At 38.0% G+C, this 20777-nt stretch overlaps 4 protein-coding genes across 4 annotated transcripts in view; 2 read left to right on the top strand and 2 right to left on the bottom strand.

Annotated features, from left to right (window-relative positions):
- Nucleotides 1-506: 506 nt before the first annotated feature.
- On the bottom strand, nucleotides 507-1793 carry mrpl34 (mitochondrial ribosomal protein L34). The gene is made up of 2 exons (XM_065276283.1): nucleotides 1636-1793; nucleotides 507-949 (listed from the first exon to the last, which is right to left on the bottom strand). The coding sequence occupies exons 1-2, from the start codon at nucleotides 1686-1688 to the stop codon at nucleotides 673-675; spliced, it is 330 nt and encodes a 109-aa protein (XP_065132355.1). The 5' UTR covers nucleotides 1689-1793; the 3' UTR covers nucleotides 507-672.
- A 197-nt stretch (nucleotides 1794-1990) lies between these two features.
- Nucleotides 1991-7310, top strand: trnau1apb (tRNA selenocysteine 1 associated protein 1b). Its single transcript, XM_065276277.1, has 9 exons — nucleotides 1991-2150; nucleotides 2737-2834; nucleotides 2997-3096; nucleotides 3503-3555; nucleotides 5229-5360; nucleotides 5788-5907; nucleotides 6003-6231; nucleotides 6341-6386; nucleotides 6532-7310. The coding sequence occupies exons 1-9, from the start codon at nucleotides 2115-2117 to the stop codon at nucleotides 6672-6674; spliced, it is 957 nt and encodes a 318-aa protein (XP_065132349.1). The 5' UTR covers nucleotides 1991-2114; the 3' UTR covers nucleotides 6675-7310.
- A 74-nt stretch (nucleotides 7311-7384) lies between these two features.
- fitm1l (fat storage inducing transmembrane protein 1, like) lies at nucleotides 7385-12693 on the bottom strand. The gene is made up of 3 exons (XM_065276282.2): nucleotides 12571-12693; nucleotides 8213-9356; nucleotides 7385-8090 (listed from the first exon to the last, which is right to left on the bottom strand). The coding sequence occupies exons 2-3, from the start codon at nucleotides 8389-8391 to the stop codon at nucleotides 7391-7393; spliced, it is 879 nt and encodes a 292-aa protein (XP_065132354.1). The 5' UTR covers nucleotides 8392-9356; nucleotides 12571-12693; the 3' UTR covers nucleotides 7385-7390.
- Nucleotides 12694-13449: 756 nt separating this feature from the next.
- The window catches only part of LOC135766814 (myosin-7-like), a 32919-nt gene continuing 25591 nt past the window's right edge, over nucleotides 13450-20777 (top strand). Inside the window, exons 1-6 of the mRNA XM_073814986.1 lie at nucleotides 13450-15230; nucleotides 16481-16624; nucleotides 16720-16876; nucleotides 16971-16998; nucleotides 17283-17379; nucleotides 17455-17547. Of these exons, the coding sequence (XP_073671087.1) occupies nucleotides 15030-15230; nucleotides 16481-16624; nucleotides 16720-16876; nucleotides 16971-16998; nucleotides 17283-17379; nucleotides 17455-17547 (720 nt within the window). The 5' untranslated portion in view covers nucleotides 13450-15029. The remainder of the gene's footprint in view (nucleotides 15231-16480; nucleotides 16625-16719; nucleotides 16877-16970; nucleotides 16999-17282; nucleotides 17380-17454; nucleotides 17548-20777) is intronic.

The following is a 20777-nucleotide window of genomic DNA, read 5'->3' as shown; positions in this document are numbered from 1 at the left end:
GCAGTGATGAGATGAAAATACGTACAACAATTGGTCAATTCAAGAGACATTTAAAATGAAATAATTAAAAAGCTATGAAAAGGACTTGAGGTGATAGTATTGTATACTGAAGGAAAAGAAAGAAGTGTATGTATGCATCTGTGCCTGCGGCCTGTGTATGTATGGGTATATGTGAGCTGTAAGTAAATATGAGGTGTAGGTGTATGTAAAGAAGAATTGTGTTGAATTGTTTTCAATTAATCTAAATGATAAAAATAGAGAGAGGGGGTGGGATTAGAAACGTTTGTTTATGAACTTCTTCCTACTCCTTTTGCATGGGAAATTCTTTTATAAATGATTTATTTATTGTTTACAATCATTTTGGTTGAATGTGCTGAGAAATACATGTCCTTATTTATCTGTTATTTTTATTGCTTTTTATTATTACATGTTTAAATAAACACACTACTACTACTACTACTACTACTACTACTACATGATATATGAGAATAAGAAGGATTACACCCTGATATTCAATATTTTCATTTAATGAATTAGATATCTGTACAATGTGACATCTTTTTAATCATTCTTGACAGCAATTTTAAATATAAACCAAAATCTTAACTTGCAACTGATATTTACTGAGAATCACTTCAAAAGTATTTCAAAGCAACTGTCTGATACAGAGTCTCAATGCGTAAGGGATTTTCGTCCTTTGAGCATTCGACGCAGGATGACTTCGATTCCACTCGGAGTGCTGATTCGTTTGATCCAACCATGGGTCCTCTTGCGTTTGATGTTATTTGGTTGATATTCTGTCCCACGTTTGCCTGTGCGGACCTGCTGAAAGTGCCAAAGTGGTTGCTGGAAAACACAGGCTCCCTCAGCTTTGGTATTTAGTGTACTTTGCAGGGCAGGTCTGGTCCTTGACAGAACAGAAGAACTGATGGAGCGTAGCTGACTGCAGCTAAAAACAGTATGATGAGTGTCATTAGTCCTGAATGTTAATTTAAATAAATAATCAGAGAATTGACATTTTACTTTGACAATATCTATCAATATTGACTCTGTCATCTTAATGAGCAGCTGTATATTTTAGAGCAATATTCAATGTTTACATTTTTACATGCAGCAGTGTGTACACAATGGCTATTTAAAGCACCAATCAAACAGTATGTGTAAATTAGCTTTAAAGTAAGTATACTTCAAAAACGAGTGGCAGAGCATCTACTGACTTAATTACAATGCGGAAACGTTAACAGTTGTGTATACAGTTTTACATTCCCCTGACTTGACCTGCATGCTGACAAAAAAGATGAAATATGCTACACTGTTGTTTATGGAACAAAATGCACCAACCTAAACACATCTATTTTTTGATTAATTGTTTTATCTCACTGCACTCATGTGATTTTTCTTCAGCGATCTATGTTGAATTTGCACTAAAATTCCGCCGTCACCAAGTATATCTCTATTTATAAATAAACATTGTAAATAGAGATATTTAGAGTGTTTTTTTTTTACTAAATAATGCATGCATGAGGTTATCCCTTAGCTGCTAAGTTAGCTAAATCCACAAACAACAAAACATTCAGCAAACAGTTTTACCAAAGCTTAACTTAGTTGATTTTTAGAATGATTGTTTTTACATACCAGGACAAACCCTTTGCCCCTGAAAACCGCCAAAATGTTCGCAAGGCGTTCATTTTACTACAAGAAGCTCATTCCATCAATATCGCACCAAAGTCATCGCATGTCATGTCTTTCTCTACTATGCGTTTGGAAGAACTTTTCGAACTACTGCCCCCTTAAGGTCAAATGTAGAATAACATTTCCGCTACTGACTGCTTTATTTAATTGTATTAAAAAGCAATGTAACATGTATGTATTCTTAATATATTGATAACACGGCTATCTGTTACGACCACTGAGTAAATCTAACTGAAATACTTGGTCCATACTGGCTATATTAAGGTTTATTCTTCAGCTCATTGGATTGAGGAAGAAGCGTTGCGCGACCGGAAGCGGAAGTTTCAGTAAATGTTCTGTTAGCTTCGCCACGCGATAACTACAACAAATTGTCTTACTTAAATTTCACTAACCGTGGTGGTACGACGATTTCAGCTGGCAAGATGTTTAACCGAATGACAAGTTTATGGATGGGTGACGTAAGTAATTAGTTTTTGTTAGGTTTTCTCCGATAATTTAACGAGAATGTAGGCTAGAGATCTGCAGCATGCAAATATAGCTCGAAGTTACGCAAGCGGGACCGAAAGGCCGTTAAGTTAATCATAAAACTAGCGAAAACCAGTGAAACAAAAACTAAATTAGAAGTACATTGCATATTGGTTTTTTTTTAAATTAGTATTTGTGCGGGATTGTAAATATCAAGCAAACTGGTGAATAGATAAATATATGCTCGAATTATTTACAGGCCTTTCCGCGTGTCGTATGGTACATAATTACACAAACTAACTTATATGTCCGCACTATGCTTTTGAGGTAATACATAATAAACAATAGTGTATGGTGCAGCAAACTTTAGTTTATCAGAACTTATATTTGGTTACTTACAGAACTTATAGTTACTGTTATGTTCTGGCGCTGTGTATTGTGACGCAGAACTCAAAACTTTTTCTGTTCTGCTAATGATAAACTAACTGTTACTACATATAGAAACATTCTTACATACAGGATATATGTTGTTCCACCGAATAATGCACAGGTCATTAATGCTCCTTATTTGTTTTACAGTTAGACCCATACATGGATGACACTTTCATCAAGCAAGCATTTAGCACTATGGGAGAGACTGCCTACGGTGTCAAAATTATTACACATAGACTTACTGGGTAAGATTTTTGTCTTTCTGAATTTTTTGTATAAAGAGGTCTACAACATTCTGATGAGTTCATGTATTGTTAACATCCATGCTTATTTTTGTCTTTTAAATGCTTCTGTCTGGCATTATTGTTTGTTGTACTGAGATCATAATATTACTTTGTTTTCTTCAGAGGGTCTGCGGGATACTGTTTTGTGGAGATGTCAGATGAGGCCAGTGTTGACCGCTGTGTGCAGAGGCTTAATGGGAAACTAGTTCCAGGATCAAATCCGGTAAGATGTTAAACCTACACCCATTAAATTGTATAGTTTTGGCTTCTATATTTGATTATTCAAATATATAGAGTATTATAGGAAAAACAACCAGCATGGCCCCCACCTTATACAAACATGAATTATTCCTCCATACAATACTACTAGTGATGGGCAAGTTACAGAGCTCAATTTCTTCCCTAAGGAAGGTGGTTGAGGCTGTTTATAAAATGACTTTGTTTGAAGCTGGTGAATAAACTCTGTTAGGAACTAGCTGACGAATGGGATAAAGCCAGTACTGATTGGTGGAGGTATGTGGAAATAATAATGCTTTTTTAATTGAATAATAACACGCTTGTAGGCAAATTAAGTCCTTACTACAGTTCATTTATTTTATTATTTGCTCAGTATTTTTTTTCCTTTTCAGCCCAGGAAGTTCAAGCTGAACTATGCAACATACGGGAAAAGGCCGGAGCCTGGGTAAGTAAAACTTTTGTTTCCTGCATGCATTAAGCAAACCCGCAGCTTTTCTTTTTGGTTTATTCATCAAAATCAAAATTGGGGGTTTCCGGGACAGGGCTTATCATATTGCATGTTTGAACTGCCTTAATTTAAAAACATCTTACACTAAGGTTGTTTTCACATATGTTGGTGCGCACCGTGGTGCGGCCTCGGAGCGCACCAAAATAAATTGTATCATTTTTCAGTTAGTGCGGTCCGTGTTCACATATATATATTTTTTACTTTACTCGAAAGGCCGCACTGTACACCATGTGACAACGGTCAGCACTGTCATTGGTCTCTGACAGCTCTTACCGTCTCATGACCACCCCCACGTTTCCACGACAACCAGCCTGACAGAGAGAGCGCAGCTATCAAGATGTGGAGATAAACGATGCACGTCTTTGCGAAGTTTCTTTGCTTTAACGCGAAATTGCGTAGCTGTTTTATTAAAGCCTTTCTCAAGGAGCAGTTTGCTAAAAGCCCGTAATGTCACTATTTGTGTGTGGAGAACAGCTATGCATTTATAAAATCATCAGCTCAAACGTAAGGGAGACAGCGAATCTCTATGCAACAGACCAGGATTGGCTTGTTTGTTGTTAACCCACAATATAACACCCGGCTCACGTCACAACGAAAGCCCAGTGGCTTAAACATGTGGAGAACTTCCTGTATTTGGTTCGGCCCGAGGTCCAGCAGTGTTCACACCACAGGTGGGTCGCCCCAGAGTTCGGCAACAGCCGCTCCGAGACCACCTGTTTAGAGCGGTCTCGGAGCGGCCGTTTAGTGCGCACTCGAGTGCGGCTGTTGTGTTCACACTGACCCAAACGCACCGTACACGGAGCGACACGTCATTTGGGCCGACCTAAACGGTGTATATGTGAAAACACCCTAACACACAGTAAGTACTGTGCAAAAGTCTTAGACCACCACCACCAGACTTGTTGTTTTAGAAGTTTTAATGTCCATCCATATTTATTTTTCAATCCATTTTATTAATATACAAACAGAAAATAGAGGAAATATCTACAAAAAATACATTTTCAGGACTTAATGTCTTCTTTAGGCGTCGTCAGTGTTTAGTGTGACCTCTCTTGGCACCAAACACATCTTGAGCGTTTTTGAGCAGAATCAAGTAAGAAGACTAAATTCTTTAAAATGAGAAATAAGGATATAATTTTATTAAGGTTTAAGAGATCCTACAGTTTCCTGCTATTGCTCATGTGGAAGGGAAGTTTACCCTAAAAACTTGACACATCAGTTTACATTTTTATACAGTTTTTAATACTATATACACATTTCCTGTATTTTCTGGATGTATTCTATTAAAGAGACTGAGAAACAATTATATATGCTCACTATAACGTTCCAAAAACAATAAATCTAATTCTGGCATGGTGGCCTAAGACTTTTGCACAGTACTGTATTTTAAAATATGTCAGTGTCATTGTTTAGTCACAAGATGCACACCAGAATTGTTCTTTAGTAAGGTATGTTTGTAAAAACGACTTTTTATCCTAATGTAACTAAGGCCTAGCCCTGGATTAATCTAAACCCTGTCCTGGAAACCGCCCCTGTACTCATCTTACAAAATCCAGTATTACAAATGAGTTTCTGTCACCTTCATAGTTGATTTTTTTTGTTTTCTTTAGCCCCGAATTCTCAGTTTTTGTTGGAGATCTCACATCAGAAGTAGATGACTACCAGCTTCATCAATTCTTTTTGAAAAAATTCCCTTCATGCAAAGGAGGCAAAGTTGTCACTGACCCTTTTGGGAACTCCAAGTACGTAACCTCTTCACTGTCGGATTCATATCACGTAACCTTTCTTGTCCTTTGACAGTTTGACCTACTGATTTGACAAAGTGAGGTAGTTAAATCGGATGAGGTTTCCGTTACAAATGCTTGACACCATTTATTTTCAGTCTATACTCTTTACCATCCTCTCCTATTAAGGGCCAGACAATACATGGATGTGATTTGCCAATGTTACAAATCTGCTAAAACTATTGTTTTCCCCATATAGGGTAAGCAAGAGCAACTCAATTGAAGTGATGCTACTTCATGTTAAAAGTAAAAGAGAAGTTTCAGTTTTACAATCAAATTAATTTTTACTTTCTAAATACTTATGGAAATATGCATATACTGAATGATGAGGCGTGTGAAGAGTACGAGAGCAGGTGCTAACGTATCAAGTTCTTTGAATATCCAGGGGTTACGGCTTCGTGAAGTTTAGTGACGAGAATGAACAGAAGAAAGCTCTTGAGGAGTTCCAGAATGCATCAGGCTTGGGAGGAAAACCCATCAGGATAAGCATCGCTGTCAACAAAGGGTACGTTACATGTGCTTTTACTGTTGGTTTAAAATGTGTTGAAAGTTTTATGTTTGCCTCACCAAACTGTTACTCACACTACAATTTTTTTACAGCAACAAAACAAACAGTTACCACAACCAGAATCAAACTTACAACAGCAGCTATCAACAGCAATACTATCAACAGCCTTACAACAGTTACTATCCACAATGGGGCTATGATCAGTACAACAGTTACAACTACGGATATAACCCTTATGCCACCCCCCCTCCAGTTCCACAAGGAATAATGCCACCTCCACCTATGCCCCCCATGCCACCTGACATGCAAGCGTCTACAGAGGTATCTCAGCATTTCTGAAGTCTTAACCGTAAATAGTACACCAAATGCTACAATAAAGTAGTTTCATTTCTAATTCCAAATTATATCTTGTTATTTTTTTTTGCTTTAGCAATCACATGATGCAACTGAGGAGGTTGAGGAGGACCCTGCTGAAGGTTATTATTGTTTACGTTGTTTCTTTACAGAATTGAAGATATTGTTACGTTTGGTGCTTACTTACTAATTATCGTAAGCCCACACGTCAATTACCAATCCTAATAGAAATGTTCTTATGCGCTGTCTGTTATTGCTCTTGCTCAGATCCAAACCCACATGTGGATGTGGACATGTTAAACAAGGAGTTCATGGAGCGCAGTGAGGAGCTTTATGATTCTCTCATGGATTGTCACTGGCAGCCACTGGACAGTGTCACATCTGAAGTTTCTGTGATGAATGGCTACTGACGTTCTGGACAGAGCACAGTTCAGGATTATTATACTTTCTGAAGAAACATGCCTTTTTATACAGCAAGTTCTGTTCACGATCATTCAGACTTTTTCTACCCAGCAGGCAAAATGTTTCTTTCCATGCGTGTCCATCATATTTGCTTTTTCCAAAGTGAAGTAGTAAATTTTTTGTTGTAAAGAATATTTTTATTTTAGTAGGGATGAAAGGAATCTGTTTCATTACTAGTGACATTTTAACCAGGAGCATCGCTTCTTGCCTTATTAAACATTTTCATAAGAAATTTGCAGTCAGTGCTCATGTATGAAGCATGTTTTGTGGATGTTAATCTTATGTGGCCCAAATAAGAATATCTTTGAAATATCCCCCATTTTGATAAAAGACCATTGATGGTTTAGTTCAAGAGGTTTTCATTTTTTGACACCAGCCTAAAATTGAATGACACCCATCCACCAGGTAATGCCTGGAAAGGATTACTATAGTAAAGTGAACCTTTGTCATTTGCAAATGTGGACCTAAATTAATCACAAGTTTCGTATTTAAGCATAAGCTTTTCAGAAATTTTGTTGGTATTTTTGTAATAAAACAATTTGAGATTGTCAATGATAAACCTAATAAATTGATGTTAAGTCTCACTTGTGTCTGTTTTGTGCTTTTATTTGTCAGTTTTTGGTTAAACATGTAACTCTGGAGAACATGAGTCCAACAGCCTTCCCTAGTTGCTCACTTCAGCATTTGTTTCATTGTATTCCTTGTGTGTCTCATCCTGTTTGCTCTGCGTAGACAGAAGTCCCACCCCAGGCCTGCCAGGGCAGTACCAGCTAGGTCCAAGTCGGTACCAACCCTGGTACAATACTCTCCAGCTCAAACATCCCAGAGCACCTCCCAAAAGCTGGGTAGGAAACTGTGGGAAATAAGCCAGCAAGCATAGAAGCAGGAACACCCAGAGACTCAACAGCAGGATGCAGAACAGGAAGAGGATGCGCAATGGGGCTCCAGAGGGTCCACCCAGGCTCAGGTAGGGCCCAAACACGGCGGTCTCCTCGGCTAGAAGCAGACAGCACAAACACAGCAGGAGGGCATCTTCAGACACTTCATATCCACGCCACAACATGCCGGAGCGGATGCAGACCTCCTTTGTTTCACCTTCACGTAGAAGCAGTAGCGGTTGACCGTCTCCGTTAGTACCTGAAGCCAGCTCGAGAGTGGAGCTGAGGGGCTCGTAACAATTCCCAGTGGCGTTCTCCAGCAGACAAAGCAGTTTGCGAAAGCTGATCCACAGCCCGCCTGCCACAGCTAGCCGAGAAAGGTGTCGTAGTGAAAGTGTGAGCGAACGGCGTACAGTGAAAGAGAGGACGAAGACAAAAGAGCCGACAAAGATACAGGTCCAGCCCCAACCTGAGCGCAGGAAGACCCTGAAAATAAATAATAATGGGTGTTAATTAATAGTGAACCCAGTGTCTGGTATCCAATTCAGTTTCATTAGATATACATCAGCAAATAAAATCTTTTATTTGTGCATTACTGTGCTGCTTACCTGTACAGAAAATGACTCCTCTTGCCAAAGATGCTATATTGGGAAACCCATAGACTCAGGAGAGGCCCAAACAAAAGCAATCCTGACAGCAGCAAATGAAAATGGCGTCGAAATGATGCATTGCCAAGTAGTCCAGCTGCCAGGTCAGTAATGACCACGAGCAAAGCGTTCAGAAACATTTGTGTTGTGACCTAAACCAGCAAACTAAAGATAGTTGTTACTATTGGGCTCCAAATTCTGCCCGAATCCTACAGAACTTTTTCTTGATATAGATGCAATGACTTCATGCACACTTTCAAGCTGTAATCTTATCCAATGACATCAGAAGATTGTGTACATGGCTCCGACTTGACATTTCATATCAATCCACTTTCATACGATCTCGATTTTGGTTATGTCTGTCATGCATATGCTTCTGTAGTTACAAAGATTGCATGTTTACTCATCTTACATTCTGTGTCCTCTAACCTTCAGGAGATTTCCACGCCCTATATCTGTCCTCTGATCTGTCACTGTCCAGGAATCTGGGAGCACTTCCTCTCTTTATGTGCGCACGGCCAACAACTTCCGTTAAGTCTTTGCATCCAGGAGAAATAAAGTCCTGTTCATTCCATATTCTTTATATCCACCAGTCTTTCATTTCTCAGCAGCACAACTGCTCTGGTGCTCTTGCACATGGCCCACTCACTCCACCCCCTCAGAACAGAAAAAGCAGTGTTGTCGCCTTCTGTATGTTCAGGCTGGCGGGTGTCATGTTGCTATTGGAAAGTTGTCATGTCAATGCAATTGTATTGCTGCTAGAGGAAAATGCATGCACGTCATCGCACACAATTCCCTAAACATTAAGCAATAACGGATGATATGAACTTTTCAACATCTCTGTAATGAAACAGTGCTAAAATCTCTCTAGCACTGAATGAATATACAATAGTGCACTTTTAAAGCTCATTGCTGTATAAATGCCACTACATGCTATGTACAGTTTCTGGGGTGCCATATTTAGACATAACCTTCATGCCGTATCTGCATCTCCCTCTGCTGCTTACTCCATTCTTAGTATCAGCTGTTGGTGGACCTGTCACTGCCAATCATTCAGGAACCTCATGGTATCAGCTTTTACACCAACTGCATTATCTTCCTTATTCTATAAAACACACATCTTTTGTCTTTTAATAGTGTACTGTCAGATAAATTTAGTGTCTTTTTTACTTATTTGATGTAACACACAATGTAGTGGTTTAGTAATCATTTTTTATAGTTGAAATTGTGAAATGTGACCCTGTCTGTGAAAACCTAAAACAAACAGTGCTAAATAGCACTAAAAGTGGTTCTTGGCTCGTAATCATAGAATAACCATTTTTAGTGCTATATAGCACCTATGAAGAACCATACGGGGGTCTTATGGCACCATATATGGTTCTACATAGCACTATATGGTTCCACACAGGTACTTCATCGGTGCTATATGGCACTCAAAATGGTTCCTCTATGATTACAAGCCAAGAATCACTTTTAGTGCCATTTAGCACCGTATGTTTTTAGAGTGTAGTAGCTAAAGTAATTTTTTATTGAATTACAGTTTTCTACATAAAATCATCATAATGTAAAGAACATTCTGTGAAAATACAACATTTATATCTTTAATATTGATGGTGTAAGGTCATGTCAAAGATTGATGCTCCTTCATAATTATGAGACTTTAACCAGGATTTCACAGACCGGATCACATGTAAATGCTCTTTTACAGCTCATTCACTCTTGATATAAATAAAAAAAATTTCAGTAAAAAACTACATTTGCATTATTTTTGAAATTCTCTCAAAGATCCTCAACTTTTAAATCACAATTGCTTAATTGTGCTTATGGTTAAAGGTGATGCTGAAAGGGGGAAAATGGCCCTTCAAACAACATATCAGTCATGTTATCTTGTGCAATGACGCCCCCTGGTTTTCAAGCTGTAGTTTCACTGAGACCAAATAAAATTAGATATCAAAAGTTGTGCTTTATCTTTGAGGTATTATCATGCACTCTTTACATACAAAAGGTGTATGTTTAGAAAGGGTACCACCCCAGTGACAGCTTTTTAATCTTTATTTCTAAGTGTATAAAAACAGAACTTAAAAAATAAAAAAAAATTCCGGAGTATTACATTTTATCCTACTATGGAAGTCAATGGGGTCCACGAATGGTTTGGTTAAAACATTCCTCAAAATATCTTCCTTCGTGTTCATCAAAACAAAGACATTTATACAGGTTTGTAACAATAGGTGTGAGAAAATGATGACAGAATTTTTATTTTTGGGTAAACTATCCATTTAATAGACAGTGAAACATATTTATAACAGCATAATATTTGTGCAAATAATGGCAGATGTCATTTCATTTATTTTTCTCTGTGACGTTTTTTTCCTCTACTCTGCAGACAGTATATGCTACAATGTTTATTTTTTATTTTGAGGAAATAAAAGGTAAGAAAAACAAATGAAGGTAAACGGATACAATTTTTGTATTATTTGTTATACCCAATCTCTCTTTCTCTCTCTTAGAGAAATATAAATGTGAGATTCTGGAAATGAGATCAATTTATTTAATGGTATCTGTCGGGAAACAATGCCGTCATAAGAGTTTGAGCATGTGTAGGCTACTTCTAAAACACAATTGATCAAACAATTGCAAAGGTATGCCTTTATGAGTCATTTGCAAATGTACCAAATAATGTCAATACGTAAAGACGTTAAACTCTGTGATATCGCAAATAAAAACTATTTTAGGCCTACTGCAGTAATAATATTTTATCAAGTACACTTTTAACGTAGGTTTGAAAGGAACCACATTTAGTGCTGTGTCAAATATCATTAAAAGCATATGGTACACGGGAGTCTCTGTGCTTCCGTGCACAGCCGCAATTCTTCTGGCATTTCTCCTCCTTTTTTCCTCTGTTTCTTGAACTTGGGGCTCGTTTACCGTTAATTATTAAGATTAAATGGGCAGGCAAACTTGTGAAACAGTGAAAGTAAAACAATCCATAATATGGTTTTACACATCTATAGAAAATATAGTATAAATAAAGCAGTTATTAATTTTTCCTAATGCATGTTTGTTTGACCTTTACTTCTGTTTAAAACGTTATACATTTCGCAAAGGAGGTTTTTTAGCACTTTGTTCGAACAGCAACTCAACGACACCCCCCTCCGCAAATTTTTTAAAAAAAGCTGACACTGGTCTGCGGTGTAAAAAAAGCAAAGGTTGGGGATCCCAGCTCTAGTGGAATGGATTTTGACTTACAGCGCTTTGAAAAGTGAAGAGACAAATGTGCTAAATTAGAGAAAAAGTGTGTGGGTCCATTATCATTGGTCTTAAAAAGTGGGTGGGTCCTGTGACGCCCATACCGAATGTTATGATTTCTTTGAAGCTTGGGTTACCAGAAAACGTGTGAAAAATGTAATTTCAAGATGCCATAGACAGACAAATGTTAATTAGTGGTTGGAAAATATTGGATATAATGTTATCTGCATATTTAAACATCACACATTTCAAAAGTGCATACTTGTGAATGAATGGAGTTAATGTGTCAGTCCCATAGAATGAGGAGAATGTCTGTGGTTTGTCAGCTGCTCGTGAAGCTTTATATAGCACCACCACCTCTTTGACTTCAATAAGATATAAAACTCATCATGCTATCCAATCCTTACAATCGCAAGTATCTTATTTTTATTTAAATGTTGTATCAGTTTCTTAGTCTGTGACCCTTTAATAACCATTAATAATAGACTCCAGGTTTACTTCTAATTACAAAACTATATTAATCAGTGTCCTTGTGTTTAAAAAGGAAAATGGAGTAAACATAAAATCAAAGGGGTGGTTTCCTGGACAGGGATTAGCTTAAACCAAGACTAGGCCTTAGAGTTTTATTAGGAAATGTAACTATTTTTAACAAACATATCTTACTAAAATATTACTTTTACTGCATTTTGAGGCAAAACAAAGAGTGCTGATGTATTTTAAGATATGTCAGTGTAAGTAGTTTTCAGTTTGGACAGCTCTTACATTTATTTTAGTCTAGGACTAGTCTAATCCCTGTCCGGGAAATCGTCCCATAATGTCTATAAGCGTTTTCGCACTTCACAAACATATTTATTATATATTTGCAGCCAAATGCCTCATAATGCCTCACATTGTTTTCTGTGATTTACAGCGTCATGACTATAATAAATCAACAAAAACTGGCAAAGTAAATAGCTCTTAAACCTTATGGCTTAAAACATTAACAGGATAATTGAAGACCACTTCGCTTTATAACTACATTTAAAATATGTTCTTCTGATACCCAGAACAGTACAGACGTCTCTGGCACTTACCTCTAATCCTCTGTTAAAGCTCTGATTGACATCCAGGGCAGCTGCATGTCTGTGTGTGCTCCGCCCTGCCGCCATCCACTACAAAGATGCCCAGCATCACACAATCAGTCACGTAGCACGCATTGCATTGTTTCAAAAGCTAAACAGTAAAGACGAATAAAGAAAATTTATTTTAATCTTGTTTGTTGAAAATAGTACTTGAAGATATGAAATCAAAGCTATGTAAACACAGTGTAATGGCAAGGTCACTTCCATTATATGTTAATATCCATACAAAACCTCTTGACCTCAGACAGCACTTTCATTTAAACAACTCTTTCAGTTCCGATCTATATTAAGCATTCAATAGACAATGTGCTAATAAGAGACATTTGCACTATTCCAATGGTGCTCTATGCGCTCTCAAACATCCTGTTTATTAATGAGGGTTGGAATTGTTATGACAACCAGTTATCCTGTCACTTTTCATTTGGAAATAAATAGCAGGACTGTTTGACAGCTATGCATAAGTAGGCTATTGTGTTTTGCATGGCGAGTAACCGTGAGACCTCTCAGGAATGCTAAATGCTCTTATGGCTAATAGCCCCCGAATGTATGTTACCTTTAGCACCTAGTTATCCAATGCACGATGCTGTCAGCCACTCACAACAACTTTGGTTTCACCTGTTTCTTATTGAAACCGGAGTAATGGGAATGCTTGCATATTGCAATTCCTTATTCCGATTTCAGATACATAGTTATAGACCCTTTTACAACCCACGTGATCAAATAGCCTGCGCACGCATTTCGGCAACAGAAGTGGTGTTGTTCCCCAGTGGTTCTAATGTGTAAGCAACTCAGAAAGTTTATTAAAACTGTTTCTCAGCATCAAAATATCTGGTTGTTGTGTTTGGTTGCACTAATATAATATACGTATATACGTGTATCTGGCCACTTTATATTTGGGCGTCTGCTAACGTCTTCTATCCACTCCACTATAGTACACGGATCTGGTAGCTGTTTTAAAAAAGTGGATAAGTCAGCTTTTTAAAGTAACTTTCTCTGTCTGTGTTGCTTCACTGCTAATTCCTGCCATACTTCCTTTGGCAAACTGCCCGCGCATACGTTGCCAAGTCATCATTGTGTACAAACAATAAAAGGGTCTATAAAGTTAAAATATACATTCTTAAAAATAAACATCCAACAAAAACAATTTTTGGCTGTATAGTTTCTCAAAAGGATCTTTATGGAACCATCTAGCCAAAAATAGTTTTTCTATGGCATATGGCACGTTTATTTTTAAGAGTGTATGCCACAGGCCAACTCACAGATTGCTGATATGAGTTTTGCCAGAGAGCTTGTCACATTCAACTCTTGACAGCAACAAGGTCAAGGTGTTGAAAGGCCTCTCTTGTGAACATACTGGGTTGGATGGGAATCTACTGCATTGTGCCGACCCTTGATAACCCCAGGCAATGAGACCTATCACTACCAACACATCACTGGACACTTCACAATATATTTTAAAATTAACAATACTTTTAGATTTAATACAAACCAGCAAAAAAGCAAGATATTTTTAGTTTTAGATGCCGCATTTGCCATGTCTTGTTCAAAGAAAGCAACAATAATTAGCCAAAACAGATTGAACATTTAATGGATACAAATTACTATATGATAAGCGAAAAGGCAGTGATTGTGACCTTGTGCTTCCTTAGCGGTTTGGTGATCACCGACAGCAGTCAGCGTGTCTCTTGAGACAGACTCTGTGATGCTGACAGGATGGAGCATGGGACAAAACTAAAGGCCTTGGCTTGATTAAACCCCAGTATCAGCTTAGTGCATACTGCTCATAGTCTGATCTTTATGAACGTTTCGACCCACATACTTTTGAAACATAGTGTCCTGCACCATAACAAACTTGCAGATAAGAGAGAGATAAAAAGAGCAGATTATTGAGTGAGTGATAGGTGAAGGGCCAAAGACATTGAGAATATGTATTCCTGTGACTAAGAGCAGAAATATTCAGTATTCCTGGCCATCAGCCCGACCTGTCACAATGGCACACCTCTGGATAGCAGGGCACTAAAGATTGGCTTGTTTAGTGTGTCTGGTGAGTGCTTACACTGGGCGGGGGCTCATAGGTCAGCGTGTCCTTGGCCTTATAGGGTTAGGGCAATAGAGGTTATATATCCCATCTCTGCTATTGTGCTGAATCTCAGCCGGAGCTGACCCTCGGTGTGGTTTACCTGTTTTCGTGTAAGTTTTTCCTTTACACTCCTCTAGCTATGGAACTATGTGCACTGTGCTATATAGTCACTATTTGTCATTATTACTTACATATTTTCCTTGTATTTTAGGTGCAATCCAGAAAACCTTGGTAAATGTTGTCATAACATGTTAATAAATAAATAAATACATTGAACGTTGTAAAAACGTTACATCCTGACATTATCTTACTTTATTATTAAGGAGTCACTATGGGTGATGCTGAGATGTCTGTATTTGGGGCTGCTGCCCCTTACCTGCGGAAGTCTGATAGGGAGCGTCTGGAAGCACAAACCAAAATCTTTGACTTGAAGAAAGAATGTTTTGTGCCGGATACCGTGGAGGAGTTTGTAAAGGCAACCATCATAAGTCGGGAGGGTGACAAAGTCACTGTGGAAACGGAGGGAGGAAAGGTCAGTTAACAAATAACGATTTATGCATCAACAATCATCTAAAGCAGGAGTTCAGACCTTTGTCCAACACTTTTTGTTAGCTGAAGCCTTATATCAAAAAATATTTATTTAAAAAACTCAATTTTTGAAATAATGCTCAATTTCAATTAATTTAATATATTTTGGGGTGGTTTCCCGGACAGAGTTTAGAATAATCCACGAGTAGACCTTATATTAGGACATTTAGTTTTTACAGAAATACCTTACAAAAACACCTTGAGACAAAACAATGGCACTGATATATTTTTTTAGTTATTCTGATTGGTTAGTTGATGCATTATTTTTTGATAAACACACACCTAACCTGTCCAATGTCTCAAAAAAAACCCCCACCAGAGCAATGTCTGTGCTAATTGTGGTATAAGCGGAATAACAGACTCCGGTCCTTTGAATTATTTAAAAATAGTGCACACCCGTGGTGTAACGGCACCGGTGTGCTTTATTTTTGAATAATTCAACAGCCCGTCGACAAATATTCCTTACATATTTCAGTGCAAGCTGATTTCAGTTAGGACAACTCCAACAAGCATTTTAGTCTTGGCCTACACTTAAGACCTGTCCGAGAAACTGCTGCTTTGAGTTCAAGTTATTACTTAAAATTACGTTTTACATTTAGGGGCAGTTTCCTGGACAGGGTTTATCCTAGTCCCAGACTAAAATGCATGGTTGATCTGTCTTAATTTAAAAACACCTTGTACTGATATATCTCAACATATTTCAGTGCCATTGTTTTGTATCAAGATGTGCACCAGTATTGTTTATTGTAAGGTTTGTTTGGAGAAACTACTTTAACGTCCTAAAATAACTTAGGCCTAGTCCTGGATTATTCTAAATCAGGGTTCTCCAACATCGTGCCCACGGGCACCGGGTAGCCCGCACAGAGTCAGTTAGGTGCCTGCAAAGCACATTCTATTAATAGTCTCAATTGTAATATTTATTTATTACATATTTTTATATTAGCTTGACTTGGTTTACGCATGTTAACATTTTAAACAATACAAAAAATTGATCAACTATGGATATATGTATGTATGACTATATCAAAAAGTAGCCCTCCAGATTGTTTTATCCATTGTGGTAGCCCTTGCTCACAAAAAGGTTGGAGACCCCTGTTCTAAACCATTTCTAGGAAACTGCCCCGGTTTAATTGTTTAACATTTGCTTAGTGCTTCCAGTTGGAAAATCTAAAACTTTATTCCCTAATCTTACAGACGGTCACTGTCAAAGACAGTCAGGTTATGCAACAGAATCCTCCAAAATTTGACAAAATTGAAGACATGGCAATGCTGACCTTTCTCAATGAACCTGCTGTGTTGTATAATCTCAAAGAGCGTTATGCGGCATGGATGATCTACGTAAGTATACCGGACTTTTAGCTGCTGCTCAAACCTTTTTGTTTCTATTATTATTACTATTATGTTGATCTATTATTACCACCTCTGTTCTCCAGACCTACTCAGGACTGTTCTGTGTCACTGTCAACCCCTACAAGTGGCTGCCGGTGTACAATCAGGAGGTGGTTAACGCCTACAGAGGGAAAAAGAGGGCTGAAGCTCCTCCCCACATATATTCCATCTCTGATAACGCCTACCAGTACATGCTAACAGGTCATAGTCAAAATATAATTAAACAAAATGACAACTTACATAATATCAAGAGACAAAACAACAATTGACATTTCTGCTATTTGTATTTGTCCAGACAGAGAAAACCAGTCTATTCTTATCACGTAAGCAACAACGATGCACAACATACACAAATCTGTAATAACTCTACCTGTGTTAAAATTAACTATTAATTATGTATTAAGTTTAATTAAGGATATGCATGTACTTAAATTAATAAAAATAATATTTCACCACTGCCCCTTGCAACTTCAGGCCACGCCATGTCAACTTTTTAATTGGAGAATATATATATATATATATATATATATATATATATATATATATATATATATATATATGAATGTATCGTTATATCATCCATTTTTGTGATAACACATGACCCTAGGGGAGAATCTGGTGCTGGGAAGACTGTGAACACTAAAAGAGTCATTCAGTACTTTGCCAGCATTGCAGCAAGTGGAGGGAAAAGGGATCAGAGCAAGGTAGATAACACATCTTGTGATTTAATGTATTAAAAACATTGTACACTTGACCTTTTTTATAATTTCCTTTTCTAGGGAACCTTGGAGGATCAGATTATCCAGGCTAACCCTGCCTTGGAGGCCTTTGGTAATGCTAAGACCATCAGAAATGACAACTCATCAAGATTTGTAAGTGAATGCCATTTTTCTAAAAGAAAAATCATAGAGCACAAATCATTTTAAGCGCCCTGGTGCAAGTTGATTATTAGGGGTCAAGCCCCGAAGGGGCGAAGACCCCTATTGTATTTGTTAGTTTTCTTATTATTAGGGGTCAAGCCCTGAAGGGGCGAAGACCCCTATTGTATCCGTTAGTTTTCTTTTTATTATTATTATTATTATTATTATTCTTCTTCCTCCGCCATTGCGGTCTATGGCAGCCCATAGAACCGTACGTAGGAAAGTTATGAAATTTGGCACACTGATAAAGGACAGTCCAAATATTATCCACAGCAAATTTGGAGTCTCTATCTCAAACCCGCTAGCGCCACCAACAGTCCAAAGTTGCACTTATGTTTTTGCTTATAACTTTTGATCCGTAAGTCCTAGAAACGAAATTCTTGTTTCCTCTGATTCCTTGGCTCAAGACGATTCGACTGGACCCTATGACGTCATTTTCCGTCATGAAAATTTTTCCGCCATTTTGAATTATTCGTAAAACCTACTTTTGCGAACTCGTCCTAGAGCTTTTGCCCGATTTCCACGAAAATCGGTATGTAGCATCTACAGACCCTCACGGCAAAAAGTTATGGAATTCATGTCGATTCGCCAATCTGTTTGCGTAAACCGCGTCAACAAATTTTACGTAGAGTGCAAAAAAATGGATTTGAGGCTGTATCTTCGCCAAACTTAAGCCTATTGAAACGACACTTGGTACTTGTGATGCCAGTCAGGAACTGAGAGCGCATGCCCAGTTTCGTCGCAGCGCCACCTAGTGGTAAGACGAATGTTTTACACACCTATAACTTTGGCTGTGATCGACGTATTTTCATGGGACTTGTTTCCTTGGAGTCCTGAATTGTTGCCGAGTCCAACGATACCAAACATGCCAGAATTGGCCTTACGGTTAACCCTGCGCGGCAAAATAGCACTTAAAAAACACGCGCGAATATCTCCGCGAGCGTAATTCTGATCGACTCGAAAACATCATAGGAAGAATATTGCATTACCTTCTGAACAAAAAGTTCTATTGGCATTGTATTAAAATTTTCATCAGAAATGGCTGAAAATTGCAAAAAACGAAAAATTACCTTTAAATTTTGTGTTTTTACACATAAATGGCTATAACTTCGTAACGCAAAGAGATTTTTTTACCATATTTGATACCCTGATGTATGAGCATATTTTGAGGCCACACAAAAAAAATTGTATGCTTGCACCACTAGGTGGCCCTATAATTGAACAAAACCTTTGATATCAAGCCAGCCCTATGGTCATACAACTGTTTCTTCACTAAACTAAAGTGTATAGTCATAAAACTAGCTAGATGTAACACAGTTATGACCTGAGGTTGCATGCACAAATTTGTCATTGCGCCACCTACTGGTTTTGAGATAGAATAACGCATTTTTTGCCTAAAACTACTGCAACAACACTTCTAAAACCATGAGTCATCATGGATTATTCCTTTCATGGCTTTGACTATAATCACTGATGGTTGCCAATTCACTCCCTAGCAACCAATGAGAATACCTTATCAACCGTTTTTGCAAAAGCTATATCTCTGCATCGGAACACCGTAGAGACACGGGGGTGGGCTCTTTTCACTAATTAAACTTGGTTTATCTAGGTTCTTCAGTCTGCTTATCCAATCTCAATTATACATCCTTTTGGGCCCTTTTTGGCTTGACCCCGGTGATTGCTGCTTGCAGCTATATTGGCAATTGTTTCTGTTAGTAAATTTTTCTTCTTCCGCCATTGCGGTCTATGGCAGCCCATAGAACCGTACGTAGGAAAGTTATGAAATTTGGCACACTGATAGAGGACAGTCCAAATAATATCCACAGCAAATTTGGAGTCTCTATCTCAAGCCCACTAGCGCCACCAACAGTCCAAAGTTGCACTTACGTTTTGTCTTATAACTTCTGAACCGTAAGTCCCAGAAATGAAATTCTTGTTTCCTCTGATTCCTTGGCTCAAGACGATTCGATAGGACCCTATGACGTCATTTTCCGTCATGAAAATTTTTCCACCATTTTGAATTATTCGTTAAACCTACTTTTGCGAACTCGTCCTAGAGTTTTTGCCCGTTTGCCTCAAAAATCGGTATGCAGCATCTAGAGACACTCAAGGCAAAAAGTTATTAAAAGAATTTCGATAAACCAATCCGTTGTCGTATAGCGCGTCAACGAATTTTAGGTAGAGCGCACAATAACAGATTTTTGGCTGTATCATCGCCAAACTTAGGCCTATTGACACGACACTTGGTACTTGAGATGCCAGTTAGGAACTGAGGGAGCATGCACAGTTTCGTTGCAGCGCCACCTAGTGGCCAGACGAATGTTCTTTACGCCTATAACTTTGGCTGCGATAAAAGTATTTTCACGGGACTTGATTTTTTGGAGTCCTGAGTAGTCGTCGAGTCCAACGATACCAAACATGCCAGGTTTCGTCATACGGGTAGATCTGTGCAGCAAAATAGCACTTAAAAAACACGCGCAAATATCTCTGCGAGCGTTATTCCGATCGACTCGAAAACACCATAGGAAGAACATTGCATTACCTTCTGAACAAAAAGTTCTATTGGCGTTATATTAAAATTTTCATCAGAACTGGCCGAAAAATGCAAAAAACGAAAAATTACCTTTAAATTTTGCATTTTTTACACATAAATGGTTATAACTTCGCAACAAAAAGAGATTTTTTCACCAGATTTGATACGCTGATGTACGAGCAGAGTCTGAGGCCACACAAAAAAATTGGTATGCCTTTACCACTAGTTGGCCTTATAATTGGAGAAAACTTTTCATATCAAGCAAGCCCTATGGTCATACAACTATTTCTTTGCTGAACTAAAATGTATAGTCAGGAAACTAGCTAGATGTAACGCAGTCATGACCTGAGGTTGCATGCACAATTTTGTCATAGCGCCACCTAGTGGGTTGGAGATAAAAAATAGCAATTTTTGCCTAAAACTACTGCAACAACACATCTAAAATCATAAGTCATCATGGATTCTTCATTTCATTGCTTGGACTATAATCACTGGTGGATGTCAATCTACTCTCTAGCAACCAATGAGAATACCTTATCAACCGTTTTTAAAAGAGCTTTCTCTCTGCATCAGAACATCGTAGAGACATGGGGATGGTCTCTTTTGACTGATTTAACTTGTTGTAACATGTTGTGACCCATGTTATGCC

The sequence above is a fragment of the Paramisgurnus dabryanus genome, chromosome 6 (genome assembly GCF_030506205.2).
Source record: "Paramisgurnus dabryanus chromosome 6, PD_genome_1.1, whole genome shotgun sequence".
Classification (NCBI taxonomy): domain Eukaryota; kingdom Metazoa; phylum Chordata; class Actinopteri; order Cypriniformes; family Cobitidae; genus Paramisgurnus; species Paramisgurnus dabryanus.
This window is presented reverse-complemented; position numbering and strand designations above follow the sequence as displayed.

What these genes read in the sequence shown, in the direction of transcription:
- trnau1apb (XM_065276277.1), top strand. Translation starts at nt 2,115, where the DNA reads ATGTTTAACCGAATGACAAGTTTATGGATGGGTGAC. An exon ending in ATTACACATAGACTTACTGG is followed by an intron (nt 2,835 to 2,996) that starts GTAAGATTTTTG and finishes TGTTTTCTTCAG; the next exon opens with AGGGTCTGCGGGATACTGTT. An exon ending in TGAGGAGGACCCTGCTGAAG is followed by an intron (nt 6,387 to 6,531) that starts GTTATTATTGTT and finishes GCTCTTGCTCAG; the next exon opens with ATCCAAACCCACATGTGGAT.
- fitm1l (XM_065276282.2), bottom strand. Translation starts at nt 8,391, where the DNA reads ATGTTTCTGAACGCTTTGCTCGTGGTCATTACTGACCTGGCAGCTGGA. An exon ending in AGGAGTCATTTTCTGTACAG is followed by an intron (nt 8,091 to 8,212) that starts GTAAGCAGCACA and finishes ATTTATTTTCAG; the next exon opens with GGTCTTCCTGCGCTCAGGTT.
- mrpl34 (XM_065276283.1), bottom strand. Translation starts at nt 1,688, where the DNA reads ATGAACGCCTTGCGAACATTTTGGCGGTTTTCAGGGGCAAAGGGTTTG. An exon ending in GGGGCAAAGGGTTTGTCCTG is followed by an intron (nt 950 to 1,635) that starts GTATGTAAAAAC and finishes TACTGTTTTTAG; the next exon opens with CTGCAGTCAGCTACGCTCCA.